Here is a 22,198-nt window from a genome sequence, read left to right on the forward strand (position 1 = left end):
TGGGGTCCCTTCTACAGGAGATAGTCCTTCACAAACTTCTCCAACGTGAGTACTTCCCACGGGCTGCAGTTCGTCATGAACTGCTCCAGCGTGGGTCCCTTCCACAGTGTGCAGTCCTTCAGTCACAGCCTGCTCCAGCGCGGGCTTTCCCATGGAGTCCCAGCCATCTTGGGGGACATCCCCCTGCTCCGGCGCGGGCTCCTCTCTCCCCGGGCTGCAGGTGGGCATCTGCTCCCCCGCTCCCCTCCCTGGGCTGAGGGGGGACAGCCTGCCGCCTCACCATGGGCTGCAGGGGCATCCAGGGGCATCCACCTCCTCCGGTGCCTGTCCTCCCTCTCCTTCCTCACTGATCGTGGTGGCTGCAGAGGGGTTCCCCTCACATTCCACTCCCCTCTCTGCTGCAGGTTCCCCTTCTTAAATCTGTTCTCCCAGAGGCGCCACCACCGACGCTGACGGGCTCGGCCTGGGCCAGAGGTGGGTCCGACTTGGAGCCGGGGAAGCTTCCAGCAGCTTCTCACAGGAGCCGGCCCTGCAGCCCCTCCCCTGCTACCAAAAAGCCCACCACACAAACCCAAAACAAGTAGTAATAGATGTGGTTTATATTTTGCTTACTAGGTTAAGATTTTAATGAGGCTGGCAGTAAAGTCTTGACTGCATGTAAGTGGTGTGGTTTCTCTTGCCAGTAACAAGATTCTAAATGTAACAACTACTAGACAATGAAAGGTGAATACAAGGTGAATATAAACACTCGCTCCTTTAACTGGCATATGTTTCTCAAATTAATCGAAGTAATAAAAGAATTCTAAAAACAACTTTCTAGGTATTTAGCTGTGATTATTTATGAAGCAATAATGCTGGCTTCAAAAGATTTTGTACTTTTTCCATATGGAGCTGACATTTGGTGTTGCAAACTTGGCACACAACAAAACAGGAGATAAGCCCAGAAAAACTTGGTTTGTTTGTTTGTTTTGGTTTCTTATGTTATGTTTTTCTGAGGGGAGGATTGGGGTTTTTTTCCGGTTTGGAAAAGTTAAAAACTTCAATACATAAATCTGTATTATTGCGATAATTCTTCTTCTCCTTTAATATCATTATAGTTTCAAGTCCTGTTTACAGATGAAAATAGTCAATATATCAGGCCTTTGTCTTACATCAGTATCTTAGACTCCATAATTTCAGCTTGCTGTTTTTAAAGGCTTGTCTGTCACAGTTTGCAAGTATTTCTGTAATCTGTGATGGTGGACAACCTATAGTGTCACAAAGGTCTTTTTTTTACACCTTTTACCTTATCAGTTGCTAAATGATCATCATTATGGTTTTGAATTAAAAGGTGGTGGTATTATTTATCCTATTCCTTATATAAGACTGATGAGGAAGACTCATAGATCTGTGATTTAATGTGATACCTCATGCTTGTGCCAAAAATTAATGACATCTGAGAAACATTCTTCTTTTCCCCTCTAACAAAGAAGGAATAAACCCAACAGACTAAAGCCAAGATGTTACTGAAGAAATTCTGAGAAGAGTCAAGTAAACTAAAAATTAATATTTTCAAAATCTCATGTATGGTGACACTGCATTTTGCAGTGAAGGATATTTTGTAAGTAGAATTTGGAGGAGTATCATCAATTTTATCATCCTTATAGTGGGTACTGATAAAGCTTTATGTTTTGGTATTAAAAACATGTGATGAAACCTTGAAAAAAAAATCATACAGCATTATTTACCAAACTCCAGTGACTGCGTAAAGATAGTTCCGTGCACATGATCAAGACTAGCATTTACAATAAGAAATATAATGAAACACAGTATTTTGAAAAGGCTTCCAAAAGGAAAATGTTATAAAAGTGTAAACGCATAAATTCCTTTTCCTTCATTATCCTTATTTTTAGATGGCCTAATATTAACAAGTATTTCCTTTATATGTAATAGGTAACACAAATTACATGACCAATGGTCTTCCCTAGTCTAGGCATAGATAATACTATGGATGTTAGCAAGCGTAAAGCACTAGGACACAAAGACTCTCTCATAACCTAACTAAACATAGGTGTGCTGATATTCTGTGAAAACAGAAGAGCCGTCCCTATTCCTGGGGGAATAAGGGAAGTGCTGATATAAAAGCAAACAGCATGGTGAAGTAAATTATTTTTTAATGGTGTTTGTCATTGTACTTTTGTTATCATTTCCCAATGACTTTGTTTACATTTATAGCTGTATACGAGGCTTTTAAAATTCAATTTAGAAATGTGATTACCTCAAAACTATATAAGGTTTGGTTTTATCTACTAATTCTTCTGTAACTGAACAGAATAAGATAGCTTCTTTAACTAATTAACTTTGCAGAAAATTAATTAGTTGGGGTTTTTTACTTTGGTACAGTTCCTTGAACAATCTTCCCTCCTAGTTTGGTCATCAGGAAATTAGTATGCCATCAATACTAAACAGTAGCAGGGCATTTCATTCTAATTCAAACATATCAAAATACCAGATCACAGACTTATTGATTTCAAAGAATTCTGCCTAGATTTACAGTTGCATTCAATCAGGACCTGAATTAACTCTTTTTTCTTGAATAATACTCGCAGTAAGTGCTTTTCCGTTCTATTCTAGTGAAAATACAAGGTGACTTTTGTTTCATAACACATTTTTTGTATAGAATAGAATGGCTGTGCATGCAGTTCTATGGGTATTTTAAGATTAAACATGGTGTAACTCCCCAAAAGTCCGTGTTATTGCAGCTTTCCTGCCTGACCTTCTAAGTCGTGGAATTATCTGACCCTACTCAGATGGATGCCATAGATATGTATCCCATTTTCCAGCCTTTGCTATGTTACCTATTTTTAAAAATTTTGGTTTGTAAGTCTCTGTAAGTAAAGCTTCTGTACTGGCATAGTTCTTCATTTATCTAAATAAATGATTTAAGACTCTTTTATAACTCTCTAAAACTGGTACTTTTTCCAAAAGGTTGGAAGAGGTCTGAGAATATCACTCCATAGGATATCACCATTGATTTGGCTGGGATCTTCGAATCTGGATTTAATCGCACAAGGTATAATATTCTTTTTTGCTGAGACATGTACTAAAATGCATTTTTCCCTGCAGGGTTTGGCTTGTAAAGAATGAACCCTGTTTTTCTTTCCCTATAGATGGGGATGTTAGTGCTGTAATAATAATTTCAGTTTCAATTAAATTTACAAAAGCAGACAAAAAATTAAAAAGACTAAGCACACATTCCAGAGATTAACTTTTGTTAGGTACTCATTTCAAATACATCTATGATGAAAATAGCTACTAAAGAAGATTGATACTGAACAGAACAAGAATAAATTTAAGGGAGTAAGAAATGTTAGAAGTTTGAAAAGGAATGGTGTCATCACAATACAGCTGATTAAATTTGGGGAGTACCTGGGCTTTACAGAGACATAGATAATAAGTAATGTGGACATGGAAGATGACATAGACACTTGAACAGACACCTCAGAAAATGAGGATTTGATAGTGGATAACAGCTCTTCCAGAAAACTCTTCCAGAAACAGAAATAAGAATGTTTGTGAAAGAAGGGGATAAAAAAAAGCTACAGAGTCCATGAAAAACAGAAGAAATAAAAGTGGAAAACAGAAAAATAAAAAAGTAAACATAATGTAAAGGCCCTTGCAAGGTAAGGCTGAAAAGCTTTTATATGAGACTGAGGAAAAAGAGCCACAAGGCAGATCACAGTCTCGAAGGAAACTGCGAAGTTATACAGAAAGATGATCTATCATTAATGTTAAAAATTATTCTCAATTACTCCAGGGGACTATATGGTTAGGAAGGTTCAAAAGGTAGCAAGTGGGAAGACAAGAATAACTTTTTCAAGATCAGATTTTCACAAGAATCTATCTGCTGTAGAAAGTCATGTTGAGAAAATCTGAACCCCTTTGATTATTGAAAAAAAAAGGAGCACCTGAAAAAAAGTAACATGGAAATATTTCCTGTAACTAACCATGGACTGATTTGAAGACAAAACACCGAGCCAGTAGTACACCTCTTACTAAAAAAATTGAACTGCTGGTATCAAAACTGTAACTGGCAAAAATTCCAGAGGGTTGAAATGTTTATGAAGATTTTACAACACTGATAATTATTTTTATCACCTCCAAAGTACAAATAGCACTCACATTACCTAGTCTCCTTTACTTGGCCAAATCAGTTTTGCTATTAAACTGATATATGATAGTATATGACTGTAAGCATACTGGACTCATAAACACAGTGAGATTGGAAAATTTACAAACTATGTAACATGTGTGCCATGTGTATGAGATATAATAAGGGCAGTTAGATAAGCAGATGATAAAACACCAGTCTAAGAAAGGAAATAGAAGAGACAGAGATCAGTTCCTATGGCAGATCAACTCAAAAAGACATTAATATCAAAAATCAAACAAGCACTTCCTGTCTGAAAGGTCAAAAAAAAGGACCAAAAAAACCGCCAACCAAACTTGCAGAAAATCTGTATAATCATTCTGGACTTGCAGTGTAAGAATGGTATCCATAAAGGCCAGCATATTGACTCTCATAAGCTTGTTAAGAAAATGTTAACAAAATGGGTCTCTCAGGAACTTAAAAACCTAGTCAAGATTAACATTTTTTAATGTTTTCCTGTTATTATCTACCTATACACTCTTTTAAAAATGAAAAAGCATTAGTTCTTTCACAATTGTCTAGTAGGAGAGATCCTTCTTGTTGTTTCTCATGATGATATTTTTTCTCTAATACCTTTTATCTATGGCATACAAGAATTCAGTTCAAAATCCATCTTTCTCCAAAAAAAGTTTGGTAACTGAGCACAGGAGGATAAAGTGTCACTTCCCTCCCCACATATAGTACCGGAGAGGAATATTATGAAGATTCAAAAAGGGCATGCAGATTACCAGGAAATTATTAGCTCTAAGACAAAATGAAAAAAGATAGGCTTATATCTATACTCCTTAGACTTAGCTTTCTCTAAAGCACTCGGCCACAGGTTTGATGTGGGTCTGGTGTGGTGACATAGCAGCAATTTCAGTAGAGGGGGTTTTTTCAGGTTTTTGTTTTTTGGTTTTTTTTTTCCTTAGTTGACAGACAGAATCCCAAATAATTTGAGGACTGTTATAGGCCAAAGAGGGATCCCTAATAGGAGGAAATTGCTGATATCTATTGCATGTCCAGTGGTACTGCATGAGGACATGTGGGAAATCTGATCAAAAACTGCTGGTATGTTACAGAACTACAAATTGTGGAGAGAGACAATCAGATCATGGAAGCTGCTTTGGGCAGACTTGTCCCTCGAGTAGTCTACCTCTGAATTGTGGACAGGTATTATTTTAGAGAAAGCTGACAGAGTAGTCCAAAACAGAGTGTGGGAACAAATGACCAAAAAATAGTGTGGACAGTTAAGGGCAGTTTGATTCCCTGACTTACATTTGATCCAAACTGCTTACAAGATGAAGCCCCTTCAAAAGTGTGTGTAGACTACACATTTTGTAAATCTCAAGAGAACTGAAGCATGATATAGCTATGAAATTGTTATATACAATATAGACATGCATCACCAAAAAAAGAAAAATCTAAAGGACAGCAGTAAAATCTCTAGAAAGTTTCAAAAGCAGAAAAGATTTGGCAAAGAATTTGTCTGTGCATGCAGCGAAAGGCCAGACTGAGTTCATTTAGTCCAGTATGCTAACACTGAAAGTGATGAAAAGTGAATGCTTAGAGAAAAACTTTAGAATACTTTAGAATACAGCAAACATCTGTAATCCATCTTCTGATCATTACCATATTTCAATCATTTATGGTTAAGGAACTTTCTGAACTGGAGCTACTAATTTAGTAGTCCCTGGGTGACTAAATTAGACTCCTTTGGCTAGCCCCCAGATGCAGCTAAGACTGGTAAGGCACACTAGAAAGAAAAAGAGCTTCTGTGGTGTTTGGGGTTTTGTGTGGCAGGGTTTTGGTAGCAAGGGACAGGAAGCTTCCCTGGCTCCAAGTTGGACCCACCTCTGGCCCAGGCCGAGCCCATCAGCATCAGCGGTAGCACCTCTGGGAGAACAGATTTAAGAAGGGGAACCTGCAGTGAGTGGGGGATTGGAATGTGAGGGGAACCCCTCTGCAGACACCGAGGTCAGTGAAGGAGGAGGAGGAAGAGGAGGAGGAGGAGGAGCAGGGGAGGAGGGGATGCCCCCCCAGCCCGTGGTGAGGCGGCAGGCTGTGCCCCCCCAGCCCAGGGAGGGGAGTGGGGGAGCACATGCCCACCTGCAGCCCGGGGAGAGAGGAGCGCATGCTGGAGGAGGGGTATGTCCCCCCAAGATGGCCGGGACTCCATGGGAACGCCCGTGCTGGAGCAGGCTGTGACTGAAGGACAGCAGGCCACCAAAAGGACCCATGCCTGAGAAGTTCGTGGAGGACTACCTCCTGTGGGAGGGACCCCCACGCTGGAGCAGGGGACGAGTGAGGAGTCCTCCCCCTGTGGAGGGAGTGGCAGAGTCAAGGTGTGGGGAGCTGACCCCAACCCCCAAACCCCATCCCCCTGCGCCACTCGGGGCGGGGGGAGGAGGCAGAGAGAACAGGGAGTGGAGTTGAGGTGGAAAGGGGGGGGGGAGGGGGAGAAGGTATTCTAAGGTTTGGTTTTACTTCCCATTATCCTTGTTTTGATTTGATTTGTAGTAAATTAAATTGATTTTGTTTTCACCCCAAGTTGAGCCTGTCTTTTGCCCGTGACCATAACTGGTGAGTGATCCCTCCCTCTCCTTGTCTCGACCCATGAGCATTTCTTTATATTTTGTCCTCCTCATCCCACCAGGGGTGAGGAATGAACGAGCGGCTTCATGGTGCTTTGTTACTGGCTGGGCTTAAACCACAACATGTGGTTGTATTAGTCACAAAAGGAAGTTCACATACAATGTGGGTCCATTAATAAATAGGTGATGCGACCTTGTGGTGCTGGAATTCAATATATAAAAGGCAAAGTACTCAATGCCTTTTCTGCATCAATTTCTACAGCACATCTGCTCCTAGACATCTGCATGTACCAACATGATTTGGGAAGAAGAAGGACAGCCAATATTGGGGAGCAACAGGAAAAAAGAAGACGCCTGTATTCAAAGGCAGGACGCCAGACAGCTTTCACCAAAGGGTGCTGAATTCTATGCAAGGCTGCTATCACCTATGAAAAACTGTGGTGATGAGGAGAAGTTCCTACTGACTGTAGAAAGGCTAACATTACAAGAATTTTTAAGAAAAGCAAGGAGAAGCTAGGAACCTCACATCAATCCCTTGAAAGAACATGTCCCCTAGGAAAGCACAAACAGGAAATCAGCAGTTACACAGTTTTACCAAAGGTGAATAATACGTGATCAACTTGATCGTCTTCTATGACAAAATAACTGGCTACATGGACCAGTGGTAGATGAAATAGTGCTCAATGTAACAGTGCTCAACATCAGCAATGTTTTTGACACCGTCTCTTGCAGCAGTGTCTTTTGGGAGCTGACAAAATATGCACTGAATAGATAGATTCAAAATTGGCCTGGCAGGTGTGCTGAAAGGGTAGGAATCAATGGCTTCATATTCAGCTGCTGGCCAGTAATAAGTTGAGCATCAGGAAGTCAATATGGGGTCTTATGCTGTTTAGTATTTTCATCCTCAACCTTGACGGTGAGACAGAATGAACTCCCAGCAAACTTAGAAATCATATTAACTAGGAAAAGTAGCTGACAGACTGAATAGCAGAGCTTCAGTGTGCATCTAGACACTTGACAAAGTTGAGCACTGGGCCAAGAGAAACCTCATGAAACTCAACAAGCAGAGGTACAAAGTTCTGCACTATTGATCAGCAACGTGTTCTCATCCTGAATAAAACAAACTATATGCTCAATTACATTAGAACTGGTGGCAGCAGATCAAGTGAAATTCTTACTAAGCTGGGGAGGCTGTATGTGTAATATTAAGCCCAGTGTTTGGTCTCCCACTTCAAGAAAGGTACTGTTAAAAACTCTAAAGGTTTTGGAGGTTAGTCAGAGGCTTAGAGCACATGACCTACAGTAAAAAGTTGAGGCAGCTAGGCTTTATTAGTCTGACAAAGAGGAAGCTAAAGTACTATCTAATAGCAGACCATAACTACTTCAAGAACCGTTACAAATATAATGAAGCCAATTTTTCTTAATATGGCAGACAATATACAAGGGCCAGTTTAGCTGGTTCAGGTTTTACCTTAAAAGAAGCTACTTCCAAGAAAGGCAGGGTAGAAGTGGAACAGCATACCCAGACTGTTGTGAAATCTCCATTCTTAGCAGTTTTTAGGATTGGCTAAACAAAGCCACAGCTGACCCGATTTACTATTGGCATTAGTCCTGCTTTGGGCAGGATATTGGAGTTTGATGCCCTCTCAAGGACCTTTCCAATCAATTTTTCTATGACTCACTCAAGCTGTTCAATTTATTTTTAACTCATAGAGCTTTTGCATCTACAGAATACTGTGCTAAAAAAAGTTCAAAGTTTAAAAAATGCATGCTTGACCTGTGTCTCTCAGTAACTTTATCTGCCAATTTCTATTTCTAATAGGATAAAAGATGATTGCCATTAGGCTTTAATTTTCAGGGGAAAAAAAAAAAAATCTTTAGATATCTTTTCATTAGAAAAAAGTATGAGTAAATATCAAATAAGACAGTTATTCAAATTTGAGAAGACACTTTAATCTCGTATCTATTTTTGAAGTCTCCATCATTTGACCCAAATTTGGGATCCCACTTTAAAGAACACAAACTAAAAGCAGTAAGAAGCAGTCTAAAATAAAACTATAGATCTCCAAAGCATGTGAAAGAGCAGGTTTAAAATTCTGAACTTCATATGAAGTTTATATTGAATAGAATTATTTTAACAGTTGGCATACATGTAGCAAACTTAATAATTCTAGATTCTTTTCCTCTATTATTTGATATATTCTTTAAATTATTATTGAACAGGAATCAATTATGCAAGGAATCAAAACCTCAAGCTAAGCTGTAACAATAAATTATATTATTCCGCATTTTGAACTTACATTTCTCTTGTCAATTTTGTGATACGTAGGTAGGACAGACTAGAAGAGGGCAGCGATTATGCAGTTTGGTTTTTTGCACTGATGTGCAGGGAATACATCTGAATTTGTACATTGCAGTACCACACTGTTTCTGTGGAATCAACTGAAAAGTCATATATAGAACCATAGAATCATAGAATGGTTTGGGTTGGAAAGTTCCAACCTACTTGCCATGGGCAGGGACACCTTCCACTAGACCAGGTTACTCAAAGCCCCATCCAACCTGGCCTTGAACAATTCCAGGGATGGGGCATCCACAGCCTCTCTGGGCAACCTGTTCCAGTGCCTCACCACCCTCACAGTGAAGAACTTCTTCCTTACATCTCATATAAATCTACCTTCTTTCATTTTAAACCCATTACCTCTTGTCCTATCTCTACATGCCCTTGTAAAAAGCCTCTCTCTGGCTTTCCTGTAGGCCCACTGTAGGTACTGGCAGGCTGCTCTAAGGTCTCCCCTGAGGCTTCTCTTCTCCAGGCTGAACAACCCCAACTCTCCCAGCCTGTCTTCATAGGAGAGGGGCTCCAGTCCTCTGATCATCTTTGTGGCCCTCCTCTGGACTCAATCCAACAGGTCCATGTCTCTCTTATGTTGGAGGCCCCAGAGCTGAACATAGTACTCCAGATGGGGGTCTCATGAGAGCGGACTAGAGGTGGAGAATCACCTTCCTCAAGCTGCTGGTCATGCTTCTTCTGATGCAGTCCAGCATATGGTTTGCTTTTCGGGCTGCAAGTACACATTACCAGATCCTGTTGAGCTTCTCATCAACCAACACCCCCAATTCCTTCTCCACAGGGCTGCTCTCAATCCCACCTGTATTTGTGCTTGGGAATGCCCCAACGCATGTGCAGGACCTTGCACTTGGCCTTGTTGAACTTCATGAGGTTCACACGGCCCCACCTCTTCAAGCCTGTCAAGGTCCCTCTGGATGGCATCGCTTCCCTCCAGTGTGTCAACTGCACCACACAGCTTGGTGTCATCGGCAAACCTGCTGAGAGTACACTCAATTCCAGTGCCCTTGTCCTGACAAAGATGTCAAACAGCACTAGTACCAGTACTGACCCCTGAAGAATGCAGCCTGTCACTGGTCTCCACTTGGACATTGAGCCATTGAACTCAACTCTCTGACTGCAACCATCCAGCCAATTCCTTATCCACCAAGTGGTCCATCCATCAAAGCCACGTCTCTCCAATTTAGAGACAAGGATGTCGTGCGGGACAGTGTCAAATGCTTTGCACAAGTCCAGGTAGATGACATCTGTTACTCTTCCCTTATCCACCAATGCTGTAAACCCGTTGTAGAAGGCCACCAAATTTGTCAAGCATGATTTGCCCTTAGTGAAGCCATGTTGGCTGTCACCAATCACCTCCTCATTTTTCATGTGCCCTAATGTAGTTTCCAGGAGGAACTGCTCCATGATCTGGCCAGGCAAAGAGGTGAGACTGACTGGCCTGTAGTTCCCCAGGTCTTCCTTTTTTCCCTTTTTAAAAATGGACGTTAGGTTTCCCCTTTTCCAGTCAGTGGGAACTTCACCAAACTGCCACAAGTTTTTAGACAAATAGGCATCTAGCATCAGAAACAAAGCTTTTAAAACTTCCAAAATATATCCATGGGGAATTTTCACATTAGAAAAAATATCCAAAAGGGTGGAATGTCAGGTCCCAAACAGTGTCATGAAATGATGCAGCTTGTCTTAGAGCTTTCATTACAGGTTTTCTAAGTCTGTGTAAGAATCATGTAAGAACACATGAATGTGCTGAGAGAGAGCAGGTAGTGTGGACAATCAGAACAGGAGTGAAATTTCAGTGAAATGCTTCCAAACCTATACCTGCACATTTGAAGAAAGCTGAAGAGAAGTGACAAGAACATGCTCTTCTCTGAAACAGATTAAATTGTACTGAAATTAGATTTTGATTGATCTTCATACAGATAGATCTAAACCCTTCTACAAAACACTGTTTTTTAAAATTAAGGTATCCTAATTGGGATTTTCACTTCCTTATCAGAAGGAGAAAAAAAGACAACCTCAAAGTAAAGCTATTTTCTACACTATAGAGGGAGGGAAAAGTGTGCTATTTTTCTCTCTATCAGGTATAAGACAACCTGGAAAAGATTTTCCATAGTACTGTACTTTTTTTATCTAAATGTAAGCATTTTCTTTCAATGTCTTATTTATTTATTTATTTTAAAGAAGTAGCAGCATTCTTACTTTGGAAGCCTATGAAGCAATTGATCAACTGCTATGATAATGGCACAAATTGAAAGCAGGTTAATTTAAAAGGGAATTTTATTCAGTCTGCTGAAAATTTTTAGTCCGCTTTTGTTCCTTGTAAGACCTCTTTTCAATGTATCAGGCGTTCAACGTGAGATAAATGACATATGTATTACTAACATTCACCAGTCCTGTTCTTTACAAGTACAAATCTCACCATTCACATTCATAAGACCTTTAACAAGCTTTAGATAGGAAACCATCTTATTTATCCCTAATATCTGTAAGATGAATACAACCAAAAGAGCAATTGTTCCCTTTTTCAAGTCCTGTCAATAAAGTGGCTAGAAATTGCGCACGTGTGTGTGTGTATGTATGTCCTCCCACTATTTCCAAATACAAAGGGTTTGCATTATAAAGAGAGGCTACCACAAAATAGTGAAAAGACTCAATCTTTTGAAAGGAACGTCCATTCTGGGTTGTTTCTGAGAGCTACGCTCAGAACAGACCTGCCTATTAAGGAGATGTTGCAGTAGATGGGATTTATTTAGCGAAGATTATCCAGACCAGACTGTTTTTATCTTGAAAGAAACTGAACCATGAAAATTCAAATATTTAGTTGAAAGGAATGAATTCAAGTACAGCTTTCGAGCATAAATTTGAGGTGGCAGCGAAGCCATTGAGCAGCCTATGCTTTCAGAAACTATTACTGATCTCAGTCTAACCTGTTAGAGAAACCAGGAAGCAAGTAGGCTGCCCTTAAAACCAGCAGGATTTTAGACTGTTCCTAGAATCTGCCCTCAACAGAAAGAGGAGCAATGAAGTATTAGTTTGCCGGGGTGTTTGTGGTTCTTCCATCTTTCCTTACTTTGTAAAAAGGTTGGTTCCATACTAATGTCAAGAAGTAATCAAAGTAAGGATTGATAAAAAAAACAGAGTTCGGATTGTTCTGAAAACACATTCTTTGGTGGAAGGTGAAAAATACTTCCTCAGCAAAATAAACATCCTTGCTCCCCAAATTATAACCTGTAAAACCAAGAGCATAATAATGTATCTCTTACATCTTCTGTTTGTTTTCTTTTGAACAAAAGCTTACCTACCGTTTTGGTACATCAAAAAATTCATTAAACTGAATACATCTTTTCACTTTCACTTTCTTCACTTCCAGTGGATATTGTATGTATAAGCCATTTTCTTTCACTTACTTACATTTGAAATGTCCTAGTTATTTATTCTTTTCCATTATCACAGGATTGGATTTATCATTATGTTATACAAATAAGTGTTAAATAGCACATTCATGGAAGCTGACAGAAAAGCTGATCTTCCCTCACAAATAATTTTAGGATTTAAAAAAAAAAAAAAAAAAAAAAAAATCACTGAGTTTAGTGAAATATTTGTGGGGGGGGGGAAACAAGAAGAAAATATATTGATTTTGATATGTTGTATATCTTGTATTCTATTGTTCAGTAATTTGAATGCCTTCTCCTTTATTTTCTCATAAATTCATTTGAAATAGAAATGCTTGACAGTCACATCATCACAGTGTATAGTGAAAAATAATGTTAAATTAAATCCTAATAGCTTGGCCTAAAAAGAAAGATGAGGGCATTGATCATCATCATATCTCCTTTGAGGTAGTGCCCCTCACATAATTTTAACTTGAATGATCTTGCAGGTAGGTCTTTCAGTGGTCATTTGCAGAGACAACACTAGAAAAGGACTTGCAAATTCTCTGTCAAAGGCTACCAAGCCATATTTCTGAGTTTAAAATACAAAAGACTGTCCTAAGTAATGATTCCAGAAAGCATGACAGTTAAGAAATACACTACATTTATTTTTATTTCTCTGGAAACATCAGGAAACTATTTTTTGTCAGATAATGTCAGAAATGACATTCTATATAAAATTAGTTATAAAGCTTTCTCTGATGCACATTGAACTTTTCCTTTCTCAAAACTAGAGAAATAGAGACTATAATAACTAACTGAGATATTATAATAACTAACTGACTGCCAGCTAGCAAATGTACTTGGGATGTAATTGTTAATTCTGTGTTCTGCTTTATTACAGGGAGAAAAGGCAAAACAAAACAAAACAAAGTACAAGAAGTTATGTAAAAGAATGAAGTAACATAATTTCGTAAAATCTTTGCTCACCTCTTAGATTAACACTTATTATCTTCAAATGTTAGGAATTGTTCTGTGTGAAATGTAAAATACAAAATAGGTAAAACCCAAACCTGAATGCAATAAAACCAGTTAATTTAAAAATTATCAATCTCCCTCCTACTTATTTCTTTCTTATTTCTTTCTTTTCTCCTTCCTCACTTAAGTTGTTTTGAACGGATTTGTAAACATGATGATAATGTGAAATTAGCATATAACAGAAAGCAAGAACATAGCCTTAGATTTATTCTTTTAATACAGTCTAAAATTTGTCTATATATCAAATATATAATAATATGTATGTTTAACCCTTTTTAGTATGTGATGAAATGAATATTCAAGAATTGAAAAGGAAACAATTCAGAATCTCGGATAGATAAAACATTAAAATTAATTCAAAACATTTTGAAAATGTGATTATATATGTGTGTGTCTACTCATACAACACATCAACCACTGCTGTTACTGACAATAGGAGTTATATATGTTCACTGAGAAAAAGACATAGAATATTTTGAAAAAGTATTGCAAACTTTTTTTTTTCCTTACAAGATAAGGAATGTGAAAGATGGCTGAGAATGGAGGAGGAAAGTGAGCTAAAATTTGAGTTTAGGTTAAAAAAAAAAAAGTGTGGAATACATCACTGGCAGTGTATAATTCTTTGATACTTTAGAGTCTTCCTAGAAACATTCAAAAAAGCCAGCAAGTAATGAAACGTAAGAATTTACTAGAAACTAAGTACAACTTTTGAGTTCTGACTTTATTTTTTTAATATAGTAATACTATACACCACCAATTTCATATGTTTCAAAATTAATTAAAAAAATAGTTTGCATTAAGAGTGCTAAACCACTCTGAGGACCACTAAGGGAAATACACCTGCATGTATCAAACTTCAGGGTTCCTGATAGAAAATGCAACATTCTCTATTTGATTGCAACGATTATTTCTAAAATAAGTATCTGAAACTTCTTCTGTGAGGTTTTATTGTTCTTTTTGTGTTGTATTCAATTTTGCTTTGTCCTGCAAAAAACCTCCAGTACCACATGTATGCTCATTATTTGTATATCTAACACGGTATTGTCCTGGTTTCAGCTGGGATAGAGTTAACTGTCTTCCTAGTAGCTGGTACAGTGCTGTGTTTTGAGTTCAGTATGCAAAGAATGTTGATAACACTGATGTTTTCAATTGTTGCTCAGTATTGTTTAGACTATAGTCAAGGAATTTTCAGCTTCTCATGCCCAGCCAGGGCACAAGAAGTTGGCACAGGACACAACCAGGGCACCTGACCCAAACTGGCCAATGGTGTATTCCATACCATGGGACGTCCCATCTAGTTTAGGAACTGGGAAGTGGCGGGGCACAGAATCACCGCTCGGGGACTGGCTGGGTGTCGGTCAGCGGGTGGTGCGCATCATTTGTACATTCCAATCCTTTTATTACTACTGTTCTCATTTTATTGGTGTTATCATTATCATTATTAGTTTCTTCTTTTCTGTTCTATTAAACCGTTCTTATCTCAACCCACAGGTTTTATTTCTTTTTCCCGATTTTCTCCCCCATCCCACTGGATGGGGGGGAGTGAGTGAGCGGCTGCGTGGTGCTTAGTTGCTGGCTGGGGTTAAACCACGAAAGGTATTTACATGAGAAAATTATTTTAACTTACCTTCAACCCAATTTTTGCCAGATTATCAGAGATATATGCTCTCTTCCAAGTGGGTATTTTATCTTCTTTGCATACTAAGTACATGCTATATTGCACTAAATAATTTTATACAGTATTCCATTTCACTTTTTACTGAGAAGTTAAGTTTTGAAAGAGTAGCTCAACAACAGCAATAAATTTTTAACATATACATTTTTCAAGTGCAGTATTAGAGAAGTGATACAATGGTAGGGTTGATATTTTACCTAAAATCTGAGCCTATCCGTTTTCCATTTTCTGGTTCTCCAGGATCTGGACACAAATTGGATGCCTGTTTAATACCTCCCTCATTTACTGCAAAAACAAAATAAAACAAAATAAATAAAAAAAGATAAAAATAATACAGTTTTTAGGAAATACAGAGTTAAGCAAATTAACAAATAAGAAAAAGTACATATCTGCATTTTAGGTCCTTTAAAACAGATTTTCTACATAATATGATCAGCCATCTAATCTCTAGTTCAATACACAATTTCTCCTCCCTATAATAAGCAGAGCATGTATTTTCTGTGGGTTTTAAAAAATAACACAAGTTTTTTAAAAGTTGTACTAATCAGCTATTTTGTTTGCTTGTAATATTATTGAACCCATATGGAAATGTTATTACTATTCCTTTACAAACATTAACATTTAAAGGAGTGTTCATCAAGTTTAGGGCTGTACGATTTTACTCTGAACATAATCTAATAAATGTCATCTCCACTAAGAGCTGACCTTTTCTCCTTGAATTATAATAAAACTTGAACTCATAGGCTCAGGCTGAGAGAATCATCCTTAATCAGTACTGAAAATGCAGATATCCCCAAAATATGGTGATCTGAAGGTAAACTCAAAATGCCAGTTTGATTTGCATACATTTATCGTACAATAAACTAAAATGGATCTTCAGAGAGAAACTTCCTGTGAACCTTTCAGTATGTTTTTCTAGAAATTTGTATGCAGTGATGTAGCCCTCAGCATATTCAGCTACCTCTTCACTCTTTTTTTTTCTGTGCATTATATACTTTCTCATAATTTTACAGCTTGCAAAAGTATATTTTACAAAAATAATTTTAGGCCAAAATAATTCTATTAATTTTGTATTTCATTTTTTAAGTTCACTGATGCAGGAGGTAGCAGTTCCCAAAAAAAACATTAGCAAAGGAGGTTGGTCTGCTATCACCTGATAAATTCATGGCCCGATAGAAGAATATTTTTTTCAAAAATACAAGTTGACATGAAACCAAGAGTTTTATACTAAACAGAAAGAGATTTTCACCTTTATTCATCTTTATTTCTGAGGAATTAGACCAATGGATTTGTAGCATTACATTTTAACTTTCCTTTAAAGAAAAAGTTTACATATAATTAGGCTAATCACATTACATTGTAAATTGAATGTACCCGAATAAAAATAATGTAGCTTATAACTATAATTCTAAAGGGTGTTCATTATATTTCATGTTTTAATGAAGGACAATAACATTCAGAATACTTAGGGATTTTCCTTTCCCTGAAATTTGTCTTCTTATGCACACAGAAAGGGAAGAATTGGTTTGGTACCCCTGAGGAAGTCAAAGACCAAATGAAAATGTTGCAGAGGGTTAAAAGGAAAACATCTCAAGTTAGCATGCTGCTCAAAAAAACTACCAAGCTCAGCCCTTGTTAACTTGAACCACAGTATTTATTCTCCTCTGCCCCAAAAGGGCGGTACCATGTCCAAGGTTGTTCTAATAGCAAACCAAGGCAATCTCTGTTCATCTGCATTGCTATGCTCAGGGGACTTTTGGGCCAAGAGGGCTCTTCCTTAGAACCCATCCATATTACCAGGTTTCAGTCTTTTTCTCCCCCAGTACTTGTAGGTGTGATGAAAGCGTATTAGCTATAGAAACCCAAGTTCCTGCTAGTATTGGAATATATATATCTCTCTGACAATTACAATTCCATAAACTGCATTTCACAAGGCCATCTAGCAGGAACTTGTTGGACAAAGCATTTCAAATGAACTCTCTCTTTGAAGTATCTGGGTGCTTTTCTATAGTTCCAAAGCCTATATGAAGATGTGAGAAATTCAGAGTCATCATAAGCAGCCTGTATATATAGGAAAGACCTTAAAACTTTGGATTCAGTAAGCAATGCAGGAAGGGAAAGGAAGTATGCTTTAGAACAAGTAGGGAAAAAGACACCTCAGGTTTTTGACAGTCTGTTAACTTTTCTGACATGAAACATATGGTAAAACTATAGCTAGGAAATTATTCAAGATGCCATGAAAGTAATATTAAAGAAACAAAAAAAAATAGCGCCATTTGGGAGATGTGTCATACATCTATGCACACAGAAGAAATACTTTACTATAAAAAAAAAAAAGTAAAAATATGATTTAAACAGAACTATTTCTATTTATTGTCATTCATGTTTTAATATTTCAAATAACTATTTCATTTTTGTACACTATATTTCCCCATACACAGGTAACAGAGTGAATATTCATTTAAAAAATAATACTCTACTGGATTTAAAAGCACAAGAACTATTATGTACTTCAGTTTCTACCAAAAATGGAAGTTTGAAAATCCTATTGTTTTTTGACATCTTCTGTAGAAAGTTCCATTCTCCATGAAATGGATTTTTAAATGATAAATATTGGATTTATTAATACTCATATATAAAATTATAAAGGCTTATGTTAAAAAATAATAAAATAATTACAGTGACAAAATTAATATAACACCTATACCACAGTAAAAATTCAGAAGAAAAAATTTATAAGTAAAAGTCATTAAACTGATTTCTTATTTGATCCTAAATCAGAAATGCATTTAAGCACAAACTTAAATCCATCCTGATTTCTGTTAAGTACTTAGCAAAAAATAAATACACATTTTATTATTTTTGTATTGGTATTACTTTTCCAGACATAACACTTGATTATTCAGTTTACTGACATACAGCTCTATGTAGTTCCCCAGATACCTGTCTATCTACATTAGTTTGTTTTACACCCCAGATAGTCATATGACAATAAGCAATGAAAGGGTTTCCTGTGGTAAGTTAAAGGCTCCCCTAGGCAAAGCATTCATTCATTGTCTGGTCATGAAACTGAGAGCAAGAAATTCCAGCGTTCTAATCCAGATTTAATTAAGTCCCCCAATGATTTTTTCTGTTGATCTTAAGACTTGCAAAATGAAGTTGATGCATACTTGTTTCAAAGTGTATCATCATATCAAGCATTACCATTCTGGCTTTACTATGTGCAAATTACCTATGCATTAGTATTGACTGTTATATACCTGATACATTAAAAAAAAGTAAAATAGGGAAAAGACATACACCTGAGAAATGTTAGATGATAATTTCTAATGACATTGATAATACAAGGCATAACATAAAATAGGTATTCACTTATCTTATTTCCACTAACTGTTGAATGACGGTCATTCTTTTTTTTTAAAGGACCCTATCTGTCATTGTAATGCAAGTACAGGTCCAGCTGAGGCCACACTGGGAATTTTATTTAAAGTCAACAACTAAGTACATAGGCTTTTCATGAAATAGTGCCTCTTCAATTTCCTCAGCTACCAAAGTGAATAGCTAACCAAATGATAGATTACAATATAAAATCTTAGTTATCTATTTATCACAAAATTATGATCACTAAAGGTACAAATCATCAAGGTTTTCACCTTCACTTATAATTGACTTATATAGGTAATCTACTCTGCATAATGAATAAAATAAGGTACGGAAGTTTTCAGCTTCACATAGAGTATCATAACATATGAAATTATATAAAGACTTTCAAAAGTATATTGACAAATTTCATCACTAATTTCATAACAATCACCTTTAGATATCACAAGTGTCTGGTACTTCACTATAAATAAGCAATTCCTATTAATGTTTATATAGTGGAATATTTAATGATTTGTGCAAAATAAATTTATAGAGAAACAATGTTTTATCAGCCACTGTACTATTCTCATTTTTAACTATAAAAGCATAGATTGACCATCAGAGACCTCAGCAATGTACCTTATAAACACTACTGTAATTATCTTACTGTTATTTCTTGTTTTATGATCACTCTATTTTCCAGTCACGCAATATGCATAAAAACAATACTTGTTTTTTTAATATCTTGATACAAAGTTTTCAAATAAACCAGAAATGCCTTATGGAAATATTTAGGTGTTACAGTTTACAGAAAAGTTGAATATGGCAATATGCTACATTATAAAAACTGAACAGCAGTGTGTTTTGCTTTATTTTTCTGACTTGGTAAATGTTAAAGGGTCTTGCTGCTTGAAGACACCTTTTTATAAAAAACCCACATCATGTATGTTGAAAGTTTAAAATCTAAAACTGAAAAATGCATTACAAGTTATGCCAATGTGCCCTGCTAAATTCTGGAAACTGAATCCATCACTGACACTTTAAACAAAAAATTAGTGCAAATGTGTCCAACCTAAGGAGCTTCGAAAGCAAGTCCTTTCACTCCTGTGAAGAATAATGAAATGTAGTATAAGCAGATATAGGCTAAGCATTTAGTCCATCTTAATTTTAACCAATTACATGTAAATATTTATAATGCGGTTCTAGTCCAAAAAGGAACTCTATAAAAATGGCACGTTCTTTTGCAAAAGATATCCTCTTTAATGTATTTAGAGCAACACCTGTTTAATTTACATTACAAAGTTGCCTGACTCCTCCTTAGGAGCTCATGTGGACTCGGTCCTCTAAGATGCCGAGCACTTTCAGTTTCTATTTTCTGTAATTAAAATTGAAGGCACTAAGCTTCTCCAGAGTATTAAAAACTACACTTAGTTAATCAGTTCACAATGTCAAAATTAATGAAGAAAAAAAGTTTCAGAAAGTGACCTCACGTATGTCACTTGAAAAAAATATGTGGTTGCACATTTGTAAATGAGGATAGGCTTTGGTTTGTATAGCCTTTTGCTGCTAGTACTAATTTTCAATTAAAATAACATCTCTCATTCACAGCTAAGATTTCAGCTGACACCTGGGAGGCTGAATATTTACTTCTTTGCAAATAATGCAAATTTAGTGTGAAATTACTGACAAAATAACATGTCTTTCTACAATGCCAGATTTATAGAAAGCCTGCCTTTAGAGTAGAACCATTTTTAAAAATCACCATGCAGACTGGAGAAACAGATTTATGTCAGTTATATTATCAGAAATACATAAACAATTTTGAAAACACACAAACAACACAGACAGCACAAACTTCACTCTTGCACTAGAAAAAAGTAACAAAAAAGGAGTACACTCACAGATAGAAAACTTGTTGCTGTTGTCTTTCCCTGGAAACAATTTAAATCCTCTAGATTTAAAATCTATGGCCTTTTTCACTAGTTAAAAAAACAAACAAAAACACGTATCAGGCAATACAGTCTATAATATTTCATTTCATTTGAACAAATTTTATCATGGAAGTATATACAAATTAAAGTACCAGCTACTAACAAGCTCATATAGTGTATCTTTGGTGGAAAAAAATTTACAAAAACAAGTATTGAGACCAATTTGTACACCTGACAAAGGAAAGAAGTAAGATTTGTAACTTAATTTTTCTCATGCATAACCAAGAAAAAAAATTATGGCCAAAAGTGTTTATTTCCATGCACCATATAGTTGTGTAAAACATTGTCACACAGTTATGGAACCTGGAAAATGAAAAGAACAATAGATATGTTTGCTCTAAAACAGTTGAACAGTTGAAGAGGTGTTGCATCAGTGTTAAGAAACAGTAGTGCTTATCCCCCACTCCATTAAAAAAAAGAAAAAAAAAGAAAAAGAAAAAAGCTACAGAATACTTTCATATCTGCCAACTGAAAAGTCAGCAACATTTTAAAAAAAGGTACTGTGGCATTTTTTAAAGTTGATTTTTTTGTGAAATTTTAATTCAATTATTCTTTCCAGTGATAGAGAATTTAAAAGGAAGAAAAGAGTCATCCACGACATGTTATTGAAAGCACACTGAAATCCAATATATATGCTCAGATCTGAGCTCCAGTAGTATCCAAGCAATACAGGACATATATTAATCCGCATATATTTTGAAAAGTTTTAATCAGCAGTAGAAATGCCAACATATTTTTTGTCAACATATTTTGCCTGTTACTTCAGATTTTAAAATTCACATTAGAAGTCAGTATTACATTTGGGAAAAAGACAAAACAGAGGCAACAGCTAAAAAATTACAATGTTTCAATAGACAAAATGTCCTTCTAAAAGTAATACACTGGCATACATTCTCAAGATCTACAGGCACCCACATTACCTCCCCATTCCCAAATTATCTCTACTAGTTGTTTTCAAAATCTACCTTAGCTATGTTCCTAGCTTTAGTACAGAAGAAAAACTTTTATTCAGGAAGTACTAAGATTTTCTTAACTGTGTTTAGATCACACAGACAAAGCAGAAGTATTTTGACCATAGAAAAAACACTGCTTTATTAAATTAAGCATACCAGGCTAATTTTCTGGTTTAACTACAGAGTTTTGGATAAAAAAAAAAAAAAAAAAAATACAGTCTACTGTTCTGCTGTTGGTTCTGCAGCTGGTCGTCCTTCTAGCTTAAAAACTATTATTAGCAAAGGATGATATGGAAGGTAGTTGGCTCCCACCTTACTCTTAAGCCCACAGCTGAACTACATCTGCGAAAGTCCTTATTTTGGTCTGGCTTTATGATAAAGGCAGTTAGTGTAGGCAAACAATGTGGCCTCAACGTATTTTGGAAAAAAAACAACTAATAAAAAGAGAGTAAAACCAGAACAGATATAAAAATGTAAGAGAGAATAAAGCAAAAACAGCAAAAGAAACTTTTTCTTTCAGTCATCAGACTAAGTGCCTCTTTTCTCCAATGCACTCTGCCAGTGAGCAATGAACCATACATAAAAATGGACCTTCTAAAAAAATCTGTATTTTAAGTATAGGTTAATTTTAGATATATTATATTCAACCGACTTTATAGATTAGCTATGTTTAAAAACTAGATGGAAGAAGATGT

At 36.5% G+C, this 22,198-nt stretch overlaps 1 protein-coding gene across 3 annotated transcripts in view; it reads right to left on the reverse strand.

Annotated features, from left to right (window-relative positions):
- CSMD3 (CUB and Sushi multiple domains 3) overlaps positions 1–22,198 on the reverse strand; it is a 767,893-nt gene that overhangs the window by 441,446 nt on the left and 304,249 nt on the right. For 2 of the 3 annotated variants that reach the window (XM_049824463.1, XM_049824457.1), the window contains 2 exons: positions 20,461–20,538; positions 15,394–15,481 (listed from right to left, as the gene is read on the reverse strand). In XM_049824463.1, coding sequence (XP_049680420.1) covers positions 15,394–15,481; positions 20,461–20,538 — 166 coding nt within the window. The remainder of the gene's footprint in view (positions 1–15,393; positions 15,482–20,460; positions 20,539–22,198) is intronic. The other variant, XM_049824473.1, reaches the window with a different exon arrangement.

The sequence above is a fragment of the Accipiter gentilis genome, chromosome 2 (assembly GCF_929443795.1).
Source record: "Accipiter gentilis chromosome 2, bAccGen1.1, whole genome shotgun sequence".
Lineage (NCBI taxonomy): Eukaryota > Metazoa > Chordata > Aves > Accipitriformes > Accipitridae > Astur > Astur gentilis.